The sequence below is a fragment of the Sander vitreus genome, chromosome 13, assembly GCF_031162955.1.
Source record: "Sander vitreus isolate 19-12246 chromosome 13, sanVit1, whole genome shotgun sequence".
In the NCBI taxonomy this organism is placed as follows: domain Eukaryota; kingdom Metazoa; phylum Chordata; class Actinopteri; order Perciformes; family Percidae; genus Sander; species Sander vitreus.
Window position 1 is genome coordinate 15,984,199 of NC_135867.1, and position 13,943 is coordinate 15,998,141.

The window sequence follows — 13,943 nt, forward strand, 5'->3', positions numbered from 1 at the left end:
TCTCAATCTACCGGTCAGTTTTTGTTCCTACCCTCACCTATGGTCATGAAGGCTGGGTCATGACCGAAAGAACAAGATCCAGGGTACAAGCGGCCGAAATGGGTTTCCTCAGGAGGGTAGCTGGCGTCTCCCTTAGAGATAGGGTGAGAAGCTCAGTTATCCGTGAGGAGCTCGGAGTAGAGCCGCTGCTCCTTTGCGTCGAAAGGAGCCAGTTGAGGTGGTTCGGGCATCTGGTAAGGATGCCCCCTGGGCACCTCCCTAGGGAGGTGTTCCAGGCACGTCCAGCTGGGAGGAGGCCTCGGGGGAGACCCAGGACTAGGTGGAGGGATTATATCTCTAACCTGGCCTGGGAATGCCTCGGGATCCCCCAGTCGGAGCTGGTTAATGTGGCCCGGGAAAGGGAAGTTTGGGGTCCCCTGCTGGAGCTGCTACCCCCGCGACCCGACCCCGGATAAGCGGATGAAGATGGATGGATGGATGGCAACTTTTTAACTGATAACTTAACTTACATACACAAGTTCAATCAACATACATATCTGACAAAAAATTAAAATAGTCGACCCAATGAATAAATGCAAGTTTAACTTTCAAAAACTCATAAAGTTGAGTTCAAAATCCACAACTTATATAAGCTCGTTCAGTTAAAAATAAGAAATAAGTGGACATAACTAAATGGGTCTGTAATGTTTTACAGTGTACCAATTCTCATATGTCTAGGTGAAACGCAGTGCAGGGGCTACTTCTTTGACATTTTGTAGGGGTCGCTATATTGAGCCAATTTACCATAATAAGGCCTGAGACCCATGTGGATCACTTCAGGACTGGACTACCGTCATGTATGAAAGATTTGGAGCAGATCGGACAATTTACATTCAAGTTAGTTTCTGTTTCGTGATATAACATCGAAGTTCGATCCCTTCAACAAAAGGTCACAATCTTCAAATGAAGCATCATCAAGGTCTTCTTAAGGCTTTCTTGAACACGTTTGAGGTAGATCTGGTAAACCCATTAGGTCAAAGTGTAACGACTTTAACTTCCTGTTGCTAGTAGGGGGCGCTATGATAATATCTCAATATTGACATGTAGATGTCTTCAGACCATGACCCTTATACAGCCTGAGCAGTTTAGAGCAGATTGGACAATGTAAAGTCTATATACTAACCTCTTCCTGTTTAATGGCCATGCCCCGCCCACACTGTTTGTCGTGCACTAAAAAGATTCGTAATTTAGCTTCGCCGAGATCAATCGTCAATCGGATTAAATCTGTAGGAGGAGTTTGTGAAAGTACGATGGATGATATATTTATAATATAATTCAAATTAAAAGTCAAAGTACAACCCCTAATAAATTGTCAAAATCGTCCATATTTTGAAATTGTATTTCAATACAGCGGGCCTCCCGTTGGGTTTAGGGGGTGGGTCCAAGAGGCTTTTTTGTATGTCTGGATAAGATACATATGCCTACCAAATGTCATGCCTCTATGTGATAGGTAAAGGAGGGGGCTTTAATTTTGAATACTGATTTGCCAAACCCAAGTCTAAGACCCATATATGTCAGATCGCAATTTTCACCAATTCTGATATGCGTACCAATTGTCGTGCGTTTTTGAGTAGCCCAAGTAAGCCTACCTCAAAACTGCGCTCAAAATGCATAGAATAAAAATAAGAAGAAATAAGAAAGAAGAAAAAAAAATTTGAAGAGCAATAGGGCCTCCGCCAACCGACGATCGGTGCTCAGGCCCTAATAATCAACGCGAGAACACTGAGTGGTTGTAATCCCTGTAGCCTACTCTGATACCACAGGAGGCGCCGTGGTCGCTCTTCGGCTGAATAGACCAACTGTTTTCCTTTGCAGAGTTTCACAAGTGCTGCCTGCAGCCCCAACGCACACTGTTAGTACGCGATTGCATGGAAGAGTCAACGGAGGTCTTCACTTGTTCCTGTTTAACCAAAACCCGCTAACTCTCAGCCCTACATCTGACGGAGCGATCAGCTCAACATGGCAAGGGCTTTGGGGCTGTTTACGAGTTGTTTGTTTGTTATCAAACTTCTCATCCGGTGTGGAAGGGAAGCGCAGCACTGAGAGAGTTTACTACGTGGGGATCGTCGAGGACTTTTGGGATTATGCACCAAGTGGGAAAAACCTGCTTACCGGGCAAGACGTCGAAAATGATGAGTGAGTTGTGATACAGTCAAGTTATTTGGAAATGATGCTACTGTAAATGGTGAAGGGAAGCCATCACCTTTTTGATTAATCGCGTTAAAATTCAGACATGGCATGGGGTGTTGAGATTACTAATAACCTAAATCTATAACTGATTATAATAATGTTTTTGTTTTAAGTTTTAGGTCAAACGTTATAGGTTACAGTAGTTTAGATGTGATCTCGTCAGGGTGTGAAAGTGTCTAGACCTCTGAACGCAGTGTTGTGTGATTTACCGGCAGTCTGGCAGATTCACAGGGAAGATGACAGTACTTGAGTGTAACATCACTGTTTTCTTTCCAGACACCGACCAAAAAATATAGTCAGTAAACACAGACAGCTCTCGATGTCTGTGTCATATAATACATGACACATGTATATTGAGAGAATCGTTAGCATCACACCACCAATACTGTTAAACGTCGTTGTGCTTTAAGAATAAACAGAAAGAACCCTCAGAAGTTCTTCAGCACATGGAACCCAGTGCTGCAGCACATCAAGGACCATTGTGACCCCCCATATGTATTCTGCAGTTAAATTGTAGATGGATAGTCAAACCATAAATAATGGACAGGTACCTGATTTTTCATGTAAGACAGCTTAATAACTGATGTATTGTCACACACTTGCACAATTCTGGAATCTCCTGACATCAGCGGTCAACTTACCCAACAGTCAGTAACCATGGCAAAATACAAGTGCAGCAAAATCATTGTTTGTACTCAACCAAGCTATTTTAGCATACATTGAACAATAATAATACTACTACTCATAATAATAATAATATAATTCTTATCTTCTCCAGATGTCATTGTCATTTAAAAAAAAATATTTTACTGAATATTGAGTCTATAGTCCATAGATAACTTCTATTAATAAAACTGCTTCCAGTTAGTGTATTAATTTCATACAGTTGTATAGTTGGCTACTGTCATACAGTCTTTATCTTGGCAATAATAAGGCTGTCATGGTGTTTGAAAAAGAAAAAGTAATAATAATAATAACTTTATTTATTTATTATTTATATATATATTTTTTTTACAAAGTTTACTTTGTTTACTAGGAATCTTCAACAAGGGGTCCGGGACCCCTAGGGGGGGTCCTCAGAGTCAAGGCAGGGGGGCCTCCAAATTATTGTTCATTTTTGAAAGTTTTTTTCTAAAATTAAAAAGTCTTAGAATGTGAATCCAACATATTATTAGCAAATATAAATCCCCACTGCTTACTGGCCTATAGGTAAGGTAGTCACTAAGGTAGCCATCCACAGATATCCTAAGGATTCACTGTGCCACATATGTTTAACATTAAAACATGATTTATAAAACCATGCAACAATTATTATTATTGGCTATTTTTAATAGCTTAGTATTCTATGCAAAAAAGGTTAGTCTTAGGCTGCCCTACACGTTATTGTATATGCAACTTCATTTTATACAATATATGTAGTAGGGGGTCCCTGTTCCGTCTCTCTTTCAGTTAAGGGGTCATTGGTTTAAAAAACGTAGAAGACCCCTGGGCTAGACCACAAGTATCTTTATTCTACTGCTCTGATTTGTTAAACTGTTTATATTTAATTACACTTATTCATGCTTCTTCTTTTTTTCAAAATACCTACAGTGCTGCTCATAAGTATTCATACCCATGCTAAAGTTGACTAAAAAGAGGAATAAAAAAATCATCTTTTGGAAATTGATCTTAATGCCTTAATTAAAAAAATGAGGAAAAATCCAATCTTTTAAGGCCACCAATTGGAATTAAAATAGCCCCACATCATCACATACCCTTCAACATACCTAGAGATTGGCATGGTTTTATTTCAGTTAGCCTAATAGCTAACTGAGATACGATCCATATCAATGCAAATCAAACCAGCTATTAGACTAACTGAAATAAAACCTTGCCAGTCTCTAGGTATGGTGAAGGGTATGTGATGATGTGGGGCTATTTTAATTCCAAAGACCAAGGGAACTTTATCAGGATGCATAGTATCCTGGATCCATGAAATAACTGGCCTTTAAAAATAAAAATCTGCCTGCCTCTATGGGAATTTAACATAGGGGTATGTATAATTATGGCCCCTGTATTTTAAGGAAGAACATTTATTTATTAACAATACATTATTCATTCACAAAAAAAAGTGTCCTTAAAAGGTTGCATTTTTCTTCATTTTTTTAATTATGCATTAAGATCAATTTCCAAAAGATCATTTTTTTATTCCTCTTTTTAGTCAACTTTAGCATGGGTATGAATATTTATGAGCAGCACTGTATGTAACATAATAAGGGTATAAAATTGCAAGTCACTGTGCAATCCTGTACAGTATAATACGACAATAACCTGACCGTGACCTTAAGAAATGGCAAACAGATCATGTTTTCCTGGCTGTCTCTTTCTCTTCTGCCTCCTACACACTCTCTCTTTCTTCTGTTTCACCACTTCTCTGTCTTCACTCCTATCTCAGGCATGCATCTGTGTTCCTGGAAAGAGGACCCCACCGTATTGGCCGTGTTTATAAGAAGGCCATGTTCCGACAGTACACGGATGCTACGTTCAGCCGCCTGGCCTCCCGACCCGTCTGGTTGGGCTTCCTGGGGCCCATACTGCGAGCTGAGGTTGATGAAACTATTGTGGTCCACCTGAAGAACTTTGCGACCAGAAACTACTCTATGCATCCTCATGGAGTTTTCTATGAGAAGAATACAGAGGGTATAGTGCTACATAATACATATATGTGTATGTAGAGACACACAGACTGTATATTCACGCACAGAAAGACATGCAAAATCAATTATGATATCCCTCAGACAGAAAGGAACACTTGTTCATACAAAATGATACCTAGTTGCTGTAATAATAAGTAGACTGCTAATATTTTTTTAAATATAATGAATGCCTACATGGATTTTCTTCCACAATGAATAGCAGTTTGTGCAATAATGTGTTACAAAAAACAACGTATCAGGGTTCAAGAATGAAATTAATGAGATATCCAAGGAGTAAGCCTGCATGATCACAAAGTTGCTGTTTTTTTTCAGGCCATGGGTTATTTCTCCTCCAAAAAATATAATATTGTTTTTTTTAAGAATGCAATGCTGCACGGGAGACATTATCAAGAGATCAGAGGCTCATTGATGGAACATTGACATTGTCTGCATATTCAGTCAAATAGATATAATCTGTGGCTTAGTGTAATACTACTCTGAAAGTATAGCATCTTGGCATGTTGTGCCCCTCTGCTTCAGTGCCAGACTGTCTCAGACAACAAGATACTGATAGGCTGAAAAGTTCACTAGCAAATGTGGTACGGTCTAAATTAGTCCAATTTGGCCTGTGTGAGAGGAAAATGGACGCAGCACAATTTTAATAACTGAGTTACTATTATGGAAAATATGTCTCCTAAAGTATTCTGACCTTTGCAGCTCTTTGTTATGCAACATGCCCCCCATCCCCCACAAGAGGCGAGATGTACAGGAAGCGAAACTGAAACTAAAACTTAGTTTTCCCTCTTAAAACATATTATGGCTGATGTCCTGCTTAATTTATTTAAGGGATTTACATCAATCTGTCAATTGGTAAGATAGAACATTTCTGTTAAGTAACCAACTTTTTTTTTATAAATGGCAGATTATGAACAGTAAGTGAGGGATATGTGGGGAGGAAGACAACGTAGAGGGGAGTGGTGTCAACACATCAAGACATAAAACTGATAAAGTCAGCGAATTCTTTGTTACACCATGACATGTGACAAGTGTAGAGTGGTACAGAGGTCAGTGTACCCATGATAACTATTACTAAGACTGAGATCATTTGTGTGTTTATAGATCACTTACACACATGCAGGTTAAAATCTTAACAGACATAAGACCCATAGAGGAAAAGCTATAACCTTGAGTTGGGAAACCTCCATTGAAGAATGTGCTTATTAAACCTATTGATGAATCATTGATTTCATCCATTTTGATTTCTACATCATTCTACTGCACTTATAAGTTCAAGACCATAGCATTGTTTTTTTTACTGACATAATGTGAAAGGCTCAACTGCTCTCGGAACTTAAGAAGAAACAGAATGATCTCAACATAAACATCTTGTATTTGTCTAACAGGGGCACTCTATCCAGATGGGACATCAAACAAGCTGAAGAGGGATGACTCTGTTCCTCCGGGAGGCAACTACACCTACCGCTGGGAGGTCAGACCAGAATATGCCCCCACGGATGACGATGCCAACTGCCTGACCTGGATCTACCACTCTCATCGGGAAGCCCCCAGGGACATCGCCTCAGGACTTATCGGGGCTCTGCTCACCTGCAAAAAAGGTATGAAGATATGTGACTACAAGCTATTTAATCTTACTGATTTTACATTAGAAGACATTTCTCACAATGTGTATTTATATGGTATGTTGGGTTACATCTCAGTATGCATTATTTGGATGCCAAATCAAATGTTTATGTCCCCTAATCATAGTTACAGTCACCAAGGGCTTCTTCACACCCATGCTTAAAAAGTCAATTACACCAACACTCCTTAGCATAAGCCCTTAATGACTACAATGAAAAACTGCCATGAAAGGAAGCTTCATAGTTAGAACAAATATGGTGGGAAACCACGGGGAGAATTACTCCACACTCCGACCTACCATGCATCCAACGAATGCTGACATGGTGGGAAAACAAAGATTAAATTATCCTTTATCTGTGCTTGACTACATATATATACATAACATATTTCACCTCCATCCTGCATGTTTCTCTATGTCTCATCTTTCTCTGTGAGCGCAGGAATCTTAAAGAAGACAAACGATCCAGTCCAGGGTCAGACAGAGCCAGAGTCTGTTGTAGAGTCAGTTCGAAATGATGTGGACCAGGATGTCTTCCTGATGTTCAACGTGGTGGATGAAAACGAGAGTTGGTACGTGGAGGACAACATTCAGAACTGCACTGATCCAGCTGGAGTCGACCAGGAAGACCCGGACTTTAAGGAGTCAAACCTAATGCATGGTGAGAGAGATTGTTTGGTGCTAAAATGACTGCACATGCATTAAGTTGGTTGAATTTTTGTTTTTTTACAACATCTAAAAATGCTCATCTCTGTTTTCTCCCCTGCATCCTGTTGCTCCTACATTCTTTAATTTACTTTGTTATGTGAGTTACTCGTCACTACAAATGACTTATTTCTTAAACAAATTATATAAAAGAAGGTTTAAAAGCTAAGATTTTTTTTCTCTTTGTCCTTTCCTCTAACCCCTGTCTGTGTTTTTCTATGTGTGACAGCTATTAATGGCTACATGTTTGGTAACCTGCCCGGAATCAAGTTATGCCAGCACCGTGCAGTATCCTGGCATTTGTTTGGCATTGGTAACGAGGTGGACATTCATACTGCCTTTTTCCATGGGAATACACTGCTGGACCGTGGCCACCGCACCGACATCCTCAGCCTGTTCCCAGCCACGTTTGCTACAGCTAAGATGGTCCCGAAAGCATCAGGAAAGTGGTTGCTGACCTGCCAGGTTAATGACCACTTACAGGGTAGGCCACCTGATCTTTACACCTCTGTGTGGCCTCTGACCTCTCTGCTCTGGTTGTGCAGAGTTGCTGACAGGGGGAATGCATTTTTGTGAGGTACACCTCTGTTATTTTGTCAAAGCATGATGTTACAAGTCTTCGCACAGCAGAGCACACCAGGACTTTTATGTTAAGGCTGTCCAAAGTCCTTTGAACATAGAACTGAATGAGCAATACTTGCTCAAAATATACAGTTGTGAAATACATTTCCTCTGTATCTTATTAGGCTTTCCATGATAGCTTATTTGTATCTCTGTGGCTTTCAAAGAAACATCCACAAATGTTTACTGTACAAATCACACCGCTGTGTCTCTCAGGGTCTGGTGTGCAAAAGAAAAAGATAAGGAAGTTGAAAGTGTTAACTGGAACCTGAAATATCTTTTTTTTTATAGGCTGAGATTAAATCTGACCCTTCGACTTGTCATGTTGATTTTTAGCCATTGAGATTTCCAGATGCTCTGAAGGTCCAGTTTCACCACAAGCTTTTACATTGTACATGTTAATCTTTGTGGGCCACATAATAATTGTATGTGTCTCTATTTATCTTTTTCAGCTGGAATGCAGGCCTTTTATGAAGTGAAGTCATGCGGCAGTGAGGCTGGCTCTACAGTGATGACCGGCGTTGTGAGGAATTACTACCTGGCAGCAAAGAAAGTCCTGTGGGGCTATGGTCCCTCAGGAAGGGATCTGATTAATAATGTATCCCTCACTGAGCCTGACAGGTGGGCATACACCTTATCAAATTAGGAGTGACATACTGTTGCATCCAACCTAATAATGGTAACAGCGATGGTAGCCCAATGTAATTTAAAACTCTACTGACGTTTGTACCAAACACACAGCAAACTGGACCTACCTGGCTTAATGCCAGCTTTCTCCCAGCTATTTAGGTTATCAGGGGTCATGTCCATTTAGCTTGTTTTATTGCTCAGAGTTGTTGAAACTTTTACTGCTTTTGTCCAAATGTAGCCAAAGAGGACATAATTTGTACTTAATATAGTTGTTACCAAACCTGTACAGTTATTTTTTGTAAGGACAGAGGCTAATTACACTGTATGACACAACTAGAAAAAATATCTGTAATAAAATCTTAAAGCGTAACTCCCGCCTAAATGCACCCTAGGGTCTTTTTGTGAATGTACCCGATTCAAACTTTCGTTAAAAGCATATTTAGGACAGAAGCGCCACTTTTAAGATGTACCATATTTTCGTTTTTTCGGTCAAATGGCCTTTTGAATGGTAGTAATAGGGGCACTTTTATGCTAGCTTCAAAATAGCTATTTTTAAAACACTAAGAAGGCTCGACACAACATGAAACTTTGCTCCAAGTATCACCAGGGGCTCTACACATGAACTCGAGCATTGAGAACTTTGTTTGTGTACCCAGAGTTTACTAAAAAGAGAGGTTTTGAACAACTCACCGTAGCTCTTGTTGTTTCTGGCCGCTACCACCTCGGCAGTCAAAACGAGTCGATATCAAAACAAGTAGCCACATATTTAGTATATCCCTTGTGCACCGGTGTAGTTAAGGTGTAGAGCCCCTGGTGATACTTGGAGCAAAGTTTCATGTTGTGTCGAGCCTTCTTAGTGTTTTAAAAACAGCTATTTTAAAGCTAGCATAAAAGTGCCCCTATTACTCCCATTCAAAATGCCATTTGAACGAAAAAACGAAAATACGGTACATCTTAAAAGTGGCGCTTCCGTCCTAAATACGAAAGTTTGACTCGGGTACATTCACAAAAAGACCCTAGGTTGCATTTTGGCGAGAGTTACGCTTTAAGATATCAATCAAATGTATCCAAACAAGGAATACAGAATGATCCCTGTGTTTTATAGTCAGGCAAAAATATATTAGATGGATTTTGGATATTATGGTTGGATATTTGCATTTAAAAAGTACAACCTCAGTAGTTTTGGAGAAGGAAGTATGGCAGCTAACTGACTCTGTAGATAATCACTATTTTATCAAGGGGTAAATTATTCTTGAAGTCTTGCAAAACCTCTGGACAAAGTTGCCTGTCTGTGTGTATGGGCCCTGGACAGGGCTGATTATTTCTGAGCTGGTCCGGCCTGTGGTGAGGAAGTTTTGTGGTGTCTAGACTAGACGGTGTGGATAGAGATGCAGTGATTCAGTTGCTATTGTTGTGTCTTTGTTATTGTTCCCTGACCTGACACATTAAACCCCTCTGACTGGCCAGCTTTTTGCTCTGTTCCCTTTTATTGTTAGTAAAAAAATCCACACTGCTGCTTTATCCAGGCCACATTTCATTCATTGCAACCCCTTCCCTCACTTACAGTATCTTGCTTTTCCTATTCTTTCTTCCACCCCTTCCTCCCATAGTGCATCAGAGGTTTATTTTGGGAGAGATGGTGGAAGGATCGGAGGTGACTACGTGAAAGTGATATACGAAGAGTACACAGATAATACCTTCACCACCACAAAGCCACGAACACCTGATACTCAACACTTAGGAATATTAGGTCAGGACTACCTTTTTTGCAAAGTTCCAGATTTGGCAGATTTTGTATCTTATTTACTGGTACACTTGTGTCTTGTCTTATGCCTATGTTCTCTCAACACCTCTTGTCTGGTTACAATGTTCTCCTGTATTTGTCCAGGTCCAGTCCTGAGGGCAGAGGAGGGAGACACTCTCAGAGTGACATTCATGAATAAAGCTGATAGAAGCTACAGCATCCAGCCTCATGGCCTGAACTATGATAAACACTTTCAAGGAAGCAGCTATGAAGATGGTGAGGAAGTAGACAGTTGCATTGCCACAGATACTAGCTGCACAGCCAAGAAAAACTTCAGTAGTTATGACATCTTTAAAATTGATTGACTTGAGTGGTAATAAAGGGAGATAATTCATTAAACTGTGTTATATAAACAGGAGCTATAGCTGATGGTGATGAATTCAGATTGACCGAGGCATACATTTGCATGAATATTGCTTCAAGACTGAAAACAATATCCCTCTCTGAGCCTCTGGGGTTGACTAATGAATTAGATAATTTGAAAAAAAGAACCAAAGCACAAACGCTAATTGGCCACTGAAATACATTTTAGATAGATAGATAGGTATAGGTATTTATCGTCCCGTGGGGGAAATTGGTTTTCACAGTCTGTTACATACACATGGCAATATGCACGGAAAAATATATCAACAGATAACATAAAGACAAGTTTGTGAACACAGAAACAAGCACATTTACAATAATGACAACAGATTTATACAAGGTCAACGAGATGGTTTGTTTAGCAGTATTATGGCATAAGGGACAAAACTTCTGCCAAAGCGAGTCCTTCAGCATTGTAAAGTGTGGATAATATTTTCTTTTCTGTATGAATTCATACAATACAAAAATAAATCTAAGTAATTCATGGACTGTGTTGCAATGAAATTGTGTTTGATGTGTCATAGGCATAGAGTTTGACTGCAAAAGCCTATTTCAAACAAAAAGTTTTATGTGTGCAAAACTGTAGGTGTTGACAAGCCAGGCTCTCACGTTGGTCCAGGAGAGACGTTCACCTACACCTGGCAGGTGACAGAAGGTCCATCTTCATCTGATACTGCCTGTATCCCCTACTTATACTACTCTGCCACTGATCCCGCCAAGGACACTAACTCTGGGTTAGTGGGACCTCTGCTCGTGTGCAAGAAGGGAACGCTGGGAGAGAACGGAACCCAGGTGCTGCTTTATTATCCATTCACACACACTTTCTCTCACAGATAAATGCAGGAAATTCTCTCATTTAGGACACTTTAACCAGTAAATGTTTGTTTTACCCTTGCTAAATTACTTTATTAAATCATTGATACATTTTTTTTCTGGTCGGTTAATCGAACAATGGTCTCAGCATTATTGGATTTGATAAAATGAAATTATAGTTGTCAGGAAAATGGGCCATTGCAGGAAAGATGAGAACAAAACACACTGTGCTGAATACAATATAGCAAGTTAATTGTAACAACAAAACAGTTACATATTTGATAGGCAGGCTTTTGCATTTGCATTTAAAACAGTGTTATACATTTTTAGTTTTTATCCTGTTAACTGCAACTGCAAGGTACTGTGTGTGCATTGTTTTACAGAAGGGTCTGGATAAGGAGTTCTTCCTTCTGTTTTCTGTCATGGATGAAAACATGAGCTGGTATTTGAAGGAGAATATTGAGAAGTTCAGCAGCAACGAGACAGATCCAGAGAGCAATTTGATGCACGGTATCAATCATCATTGTGTAGTTCTACCTTACTGAGTGTGTTTAAATATGATTTGATAGATACTGATATATGATATAAGCCCACATACCATCAGTATCATATTTTGAGGGCCATTTGTGGTATTTCTTTAGTATTTTCTTCTTCTCTGTTTAAATCTTCCCTTTCATTTCAGCTGTAAACGGACGCATGTATGGGAACCTTCAGGGAGTGGAGATGTGTGCCGGGGACAAAGTTATGTGGTACACCTTTGGGCTAGGTACAGAGGTGGACATCCATGGTATTTATTTCGAGGGGTAACACCTTCAAGAAGCAGAGCACAACACGTGACACTCTTAGCCTGTTCCCTCACACCACTGCTACTGTCTTCATGGAGCCAAACACTCCTGGTTAGTCATAACACACACTCACAAACACACACTGTGCTGCCACTCGAAAACCACATCCCTTTCCTTGCACACATTGTCAGCATTCATCCATCTTCAGATTTTGTTTGAAAGACAGGTTTGTTCTTTACAAGCATGCTTAGATAACCTTGTGTGAATGCTTTCCTGTGACGTGTACACTGATGCCAACACTTGACAACAGGAAACATCAATAACTATAATACAAACAGGAAATGTCAAAATGATCTATAGTAGTGTGGGATTCAAGTCATTCAAATGTAGATCAGAAACTGTCAGATGTATCCTCTATACCACATCCTGTTATGTTAAACTGTATTTGCATTATTTCTCTCAAACATGACAGACTTTAAAGTATGATGTCAGTGATTTTGTTAAACTGACATTTTAGAAATGTATAAACCATACCTACGTGCATCTAATTAAAAACTTGGGTGGGAGGAACCCCTTGGACATATCTAATGTCAGGATACTGTCTGCACCTCGGGTAAAGTCACAAACATATCAAGTCGTGTCCAAATCCGTAACCTTTTTTCATTTCCCTTGTCAGGTGTGTATGAGATAAGCTGCAGAGTAACAGACCACTACTCAGCTGGCATGAGGCAGCAGTACAGAGTGAACCTGTGCCCACAACACAAATTTAAGATCACTAACACAGAACGGCCAACCAAGATTGTGCAGTATTTTATTAGTGCTGAAGAAATAGAGTGGGACTTCTCACCTGAGAGAGACTGGGAGCTGGAGAAACACCACACCACATTAGAGGACAGGTGTGTGAGCAAGATAATTGTAGGATGATGTATTTCAGTGTTGGAGCCGGAGCCTGTGATTAGTGGCATAACTTATTACTGTTTGTTAATGGAAGCAAATTGGTACATGTCTCCCAGTCCAGGCAATATATTTGTTGGGAAAGGAAAAAACAGAATTGGCTCGCGCTATAAGAAAGTGGTGTATAGAGAATACACCAATGACACCTTCAGAGTTCAGAAGAAACGACAGCCCAACCAACAACACTTGGAAATTATAGGTAAGCTTAGCTGCTCTTTATGCCGTTCATTTTTTACCAAGAAGCGACCGAAGAAGACACAGGTTTTCTTTTCTCCTGCAGGTCCAATAATCAAAGCAGAGGTAGGAGAGCAGATTGTGATCACATTCAAGAACAAAGCCAGCCGGCCATACTCGATTAGCGCACATGGAGTGAGGGCCAGCGGCGCACACATTCCTGTCAAACCTGGTGAGAAGCAAATTTGAAAAAAAATCCTAAATTGTATGCTGTTGCATTCTAACAAAAGGATCGAGCTACAAAATACTGGCCTTTTCTCCGAAGCAGTGGGATTGATGTGCATTTGTTTTCTGTTCTCTTGCCTCAAGGCCACATTATGGAGATGACGTGGGATGTTCTTGAAAGCTCTGGTCCAGGGGTCTCAGATCCTAACTGCATCTCTTACGCCTACTATTCCAATGTTGACTTCATTAAGGTGCATATTCCCTGTATACATAACGAAGCACATAAATCACAGTGTTAAGGATGAGTTGATGTGTAGATGTTTGTG

At 40.1% G+C, this 13,943-nt stretch overlaps 1 protein-coding gene across 1 annotated transcript in view; it reads left to right on the top strand.

Moving 5' to 3' along the window:
* The first annotated feature begins 1,908 nt into the window (after positions 1 to 1,908).
* Positions 1,909 to 13,943, top strand: part of hephl1b (hephaestin-like 1b) — an 18,093-nt gene continuing 6,058 nt past the window's right edge. Inside the window, 17 exon segments of the mRNA XM_078265823.1 lie at positions 1,909 to 2,043; positions 2,045 to 2,175; positions 4,664 to 4,908; positions 6,308 to 6,520; positions 6,986 to 7,204; positions 7,478 to 7,732; positions 8,322 to 8,490; positions 10,110 to 10,249; positions 10,388 to 10,519; positions 11,253 to 11,458; positions 11,863 to 11,989; positions 12,162 to 12,280; positions 12,282 to 12,375; positions 12,941 to 13,160; positions 13,278 to 13,417; positions 13,499 to 13,624; positions 13,762 to 13,868. Coding sequence (XP_078121949.1) covers positions 1,999 to 2,043; positions 2,045 to 2,175; positions 4,664 to 4,908; positions 6,308 to 6,520; positions 6,986 to 7,204; positions 7,478 to 7,732; positions 8,322 to 8,490; positions 10,110 to 10,249; positions 10,388 to 10,519; positions 11,253 to 11,458; positions 11,863 to 11,989; positions 12,162 to 12,280; positions 12,282 to 12,375; positions 12,941 to 13,160; positions 13,278 to 13,417; positions 13,499 to 13,624; positions 13,762 to 13,868 — 2,688 coding nt within the window. The 5' untranslated portion in view covers positions 1,909 to 1,998.